This window comes from Egretta garzetta, unplaced genomic scaffold, assembly GCF_000687185.1.
Source record: "Egretta garzetta isolate BGI_Z169 unplaced genomic scaffold, ASM68718v1 scaffold551, whole genome shotgun sequence".
Taxonomy (NCBI): domain Eukaryota; kingdom Metazoa; phylum Chordata; class Aves; order Pelecaniformes; family Ardeidae; genus Egretta; species Egretta garzetta.
In genome coordinates this window covers 547391-551888 of record NW_009258493.1, presented here as the reverse complement: position 1 = coordinate 551888, position 4498 = coordinate 547391, and the positions used below count along the sequence as shown (strand labels likewise).

Sequence of the window (4498 nt, the reverse complement as noted above, 5' to 3'; positions counted from 1 at the left end):
CCCCTGTCAGGGCTGCTCTGTGTGACGGGGACTTTGGACTTGCAAGAGGGAAGCAAAGAAAGGTTGTGAGAGCATCTAGGGCACAAGCCCTTGGATTAGTGCTGGAAAGCAAATGAGTAAGAAATTATATCCCTGTGGACAACGTGTTGGACATCTAGAGCCTATCACTAGGGAAGGAAATCCAGTCCCTGGTCTCAGTTTCCTTTGCTACTGCTGCTTGCTAAAGGTGCTGCAGGGCAGAAGCAAGGAGAGGTGGTATACAGCAAAGCTGTGGCTGCAGGCATGCTCCCATCTGCAGGACAATGTTCCCGAGTTTCCTCTCCGGAAGTGGCCATCATATTTTCCCAATGCTACAAACCAAAGCCCAGTTCCAGGAGCTCACTTAAAAACAACTTAAAACCACTCAACCTTGCCACAGCAGAGCCAAAATCATCGTGAGGAGAGGAAGCAAAGTGGCCTCTAAAGCCACAGCACAGCTGCAGCCTTGCTCAGAGCCATTTTAGCTCTCTCCAAGCTTGTAGTACCCTGTCAGACCACAGGGCCCGGGGCTCTCCTCCCTTCCCACATGCTGCAGGCTCCCAGCCCCCCTGTAAGCCTGAGCCCGCCCTGATGCCCCATTAAATTCACGCTCAGTGCCTGGATATGCAGGGAAATGCTCTCCTCCCATTCTGCTGCACATGTGAGTGAGCGATGGGGCAGAGTCCAGCAGGCAGAGGGAAGTCCCTTTCCCTTGGCAGCATGTGAAGCAGCAGGGCAGCAAACGTGGGCGTTTGTGCTGCCATCACGAGGTGTCCAAGGTATGCCGGCCGTCCCACAGTTGCTTGTGCAGCAGGACACATCGCGAGGGCAGTCCTAGCTAAGAGGGGGGTCAGAGCACTTCTTTGAGCTCTTTCTTGCTGCATTAAATGTTTCCTGCCCTGCAGGGTTCGGCCACCCCATTAGCAGCTGGCAGGTCCTGATCCCCTGATCCGCAGCCGTCTGGGAGCAAGGATGCTCAACCAGCCGAGCGTGGCAGCCCACCCAGCCAGTCCCCAGGAACAGAGCTGCAGCTTTATCTGGCTGCTGACGTCCTTGTGATTTGCCCCTTGTCCTTAATCCCCAGCTCGCTCTGGAGCACTAGAGGGATGCACAGAGGCTGCGACTCCCTGCGGAGGGATCACAGAGCCAACCAAGCTGTTGGCCACCAGCCCTGCCACGCAGCCATGGCAGGGAATGGGATCTGATCATTATGACCAAGAGACCCCATCTTGACAAACAGTCTCCACTAATCAAGAAGCCCTCACAGAAACCAGAAATGGAGCAAAGGGATTAGCAGCGTTGTAAACAAGCGAGGAGCTGCTGGCAGAGCCTTGCCTGTGGTTTGCTGAGACCAGCCCAAATGAACAGTCCTACCGAGACTGCAGCTCTGGGGAGCGTCTCTGCAACCCGCCACCCCCGTCCCCTGCTTCCACCCATGTCTGTGCCTGCCAGAGCCAGCACAGGCCCCTGTGAGAAGAGGAAAGATCCCGAGGAGCTGGTGCTGGGGCCTCTGGCAAGCACAAACACATGCAGTGAGGCTTTTCAGTTACTGGCGTAGAGATCAGAGCATGAGGAAGCTGCAAGCTGAGTGATCTCTGCCCCCATCCCCACCCCCCCGTCATAGCAAAACACGCCAGCCCTGAGCCCTGGCAGGTTTCCCACTGCCCATGGTGCCAGCTGGGGGAGTCTGCAGGCAAACCGTGCCAGCTCCCGGCCTGGGAGCAGCAGGGTAGGGAGCTGAGGGTTTTTGTGGTGAATGGCAACTGGGACCCAGCAGTCCCAAACCAACCCCCTCCAGCCTGCTGCAGGGGTCTGTCCTGGAGCAAGAGGGTGCCAGCCCCTTACCCTCTCCTCTGGGTGGCCAGTGGTGGCTGTGCCTGCGGGGTCAGCAGGCGCTTCCTGAAGGGGTCCATCATTGACTGTGGCAGGCCGGGTCGCATCGGGGAGGCTGCTCCGTAGGGCGGGGCTCCTGGTGGTCCCCCCTGCAGCCCTGCCATGGGCATCCGGCTGCCTGGTGGCATCCCAGGGCGCTAGTGGGGAAGAAAAGAGAGGAAGAGTGTGCATTGAAGTCTGCCCTGTGAGGGGGCCTGACCTTTGCCGGGGATCAGTGGATGCCATCTGCCCTCTTGCTTCTTCCCTGAGAGAGATTTCTGAGGTTGTTCCCTGCTCTGACATGTGGGCAAGGGACAGGACAGGGAGGAGGGCAGGACATCAGGACCGACGGCCTTCCTCACAGGAAGAGTGATGGGAAGGCAGAAGCAGGACAAGCAGAAGCCAGGAGGCGAGCGGGGCAATCCCACCTCCTAATGGCACTGGTCACAAGACCAGCAGGCAGGAAGGAAGCTGAGCTCCTGAGCACAGGGGATGGAGGCAAGAGTTCACCCCCTGCCAGCACGCCAGTGTCCTTCCCTCTCCAGGGACCCAGAAAGGGCATTTGTGAGCCACAACATGATACCTAATCATTCCCGCAAGGGATCCCAACCCAGGAGAGCACTCTCAGCCTCTCCCCATCGCCTGCAGCAGAGCAGCTTGAAAAGCCAGCACCTGCACTGCCGGCTTGTGGGTGCCACCAGATCTACACCCCACACCCCCCTCCAGGGCCTTCGACAAACGGTCACAGCACCCCATGACCCACCGGCCATCCCCGAGTGCTCCAGCCTGCTTCACCAGCAGTCCGAGCCAACAGCCTCCCAGGATACTTTGATCCTCAAGCTCCCTGCTGCCAAGATGCGAGGCTGGGAGAGCCACCAAGCCAGCAGAGCAGTATTTCTCCAGTGCCGCAGGCTCCTCAACATGCCAGGACATCCCCCACAGCTCCCCTCCCACCACCCTGCTGGGACACACGGCTGTGCCATTGAAGAGTGCTAATGAAGCCACCTCATTATCCCAAACGAGCCCAGCAAGGCAGTACCAGGAGCTGATGAGCTTATCTGCACACATTAGTTTCAGCGCAAACCCTGGGTGAGGGAAGGTTGGGAGCACAAGACCACCACCAGCAGCCTGCCTGTCCTCTGCAGCTTTTATGGGCAGGCTCAGAGCTGTAGTGGGGAGGTTGGTTTGACAGCAGCTGGAACCAAACCACACTCACCTCCTCTCCAAAGAGCTGGTAAATACAAAGCCAAGAGCTCAAGTAGCTCTTGCTCCAGACCCCAAGGCCACGGGTGTCTCTGCAAGCAGGAGATCCCAAAAATATACCAACTGCTGCACTGCAAAGCGTACTGCAGCTGGGAAGTCAAGCAGCAGCAGGCCACGGGATTAGCGCTGCACATGGGAAGTTCAAAAACACACACACGAGGGGAGGGCAGAGCCCGTTACACAACCAAATGATGCCTCCACCTTTGGTCAGCCTTCCTTTGAAGCAGCACCTCCAGAGCCTGGGCTTGCTAACCTGCCCTTGATCCAAGGCAGGAACCTGTTTCTTCCTCCGAACAGCCCCCAGATGTTTCTCTCCTTTTGATCAGCCACATTAACACAACTCATGACAAGGGGAACTGTGCGGGATTGCCGAGAGCCGACTGCGGCCAGCAGCACCTCCTCTTTTGTCAAAAAGTCACAAGGCAAGGACCCAGTTTCTCTGGGCTTATCAAGAAATCTTCCATGGCGGGGCCAGGAAGAGAGGCAGTGCTGAGATCCACACCCTTTGCAAAATTAAAAAACCCAGGCAATGGGTAAATACTGTTTGCCAGTGCAGCGTGGCTACAGGTGGAATGCGCTCCCATAACCATGCTGACTTAACCCGCAAGGGCTTCTAGAGAACAGATAAGCCATGAGAAGAGACTGTGAAACTTTTAATCAGAAATCTGGGAGCCCCAAGAAAAGCTGCAGGCAGTCACCTGCAGCTCCCTAGAGCCACTAGAAGTGTGTAGAAGACAGACAGCTTTTGAAGCAAACCTTGCCCCGTGTGTTTCTCAAGCCCACATAGGCAGGAGACCATGGTCAGTGCCATTGGGAAAACAGTCTGAGGTCAGGCAGGTTCCCTATGTGACAACATACAACAACACAACCCTTTCCCGAAGCACACGGACAGGGGAACGCTATCAGCAGCTTGCTTGGACTGAGAAGACGCAGCCATGACTAGCTCCCGTCCTTCAGCAAGGCAGCTTTTGCCACCACCATGCCCCGAGGTCTCTCCTGCCTCCCTCTGCCACTCCAAGGGTCACATTTCTGATCTATCCCTGAAATGAGAGATTTGGAGGCTGGCCGAGTTGGTTGAGAGGGCCTGTTACAGCTCCAGGTAAGTGATAGCATCTTTTGCAAGGTCTCCTGTGTGTCCACCTGCTCTTTGGAGGGCCATAGACTGCTTGGTTACAAGAGAAGACACCTCTGTCAGCAGGGAGAGATTCAGCGCAAGGATCAACGGATCTGTCACACTTAAGACTTTAACGTCACCTCCACAAACATCTGAGAACCATCAGCCACAGTTAAGCTGCGGGGGAGCGAGCTCCAGCCCACCAGGGACCTGCATTTGATCACTTGGACA

General features: G+C 56.6%; 1 protein-coding gene across 1 annotated transcript in view; it reads right to left on the bottom strand.

Moving 5' to 3' along the window:
* Positions 1–2285, bottom strand: part of SMARCD2 (SWI/SNF related, matrix associated, actin dependent regulator of chromatin, subfamily d, member 2) — an 8544-nt gene extending 6259 nt beyond the window's left edge. The window contains exon 1 of the mRNA XM_009645529.2: positions 1864–2285. Within this exon, the coding sequence (XP_009643824.1) occupies positions 1864–2039 (176 nt within the window). The 5' untranslated portion in view covers positions 2040–2285. The remainder of the gene's footprint in view (positions 1–1863) is intronic.
* Between the last annotated feature and the right edge of the window lie 2213 nt (positions 2286–4498).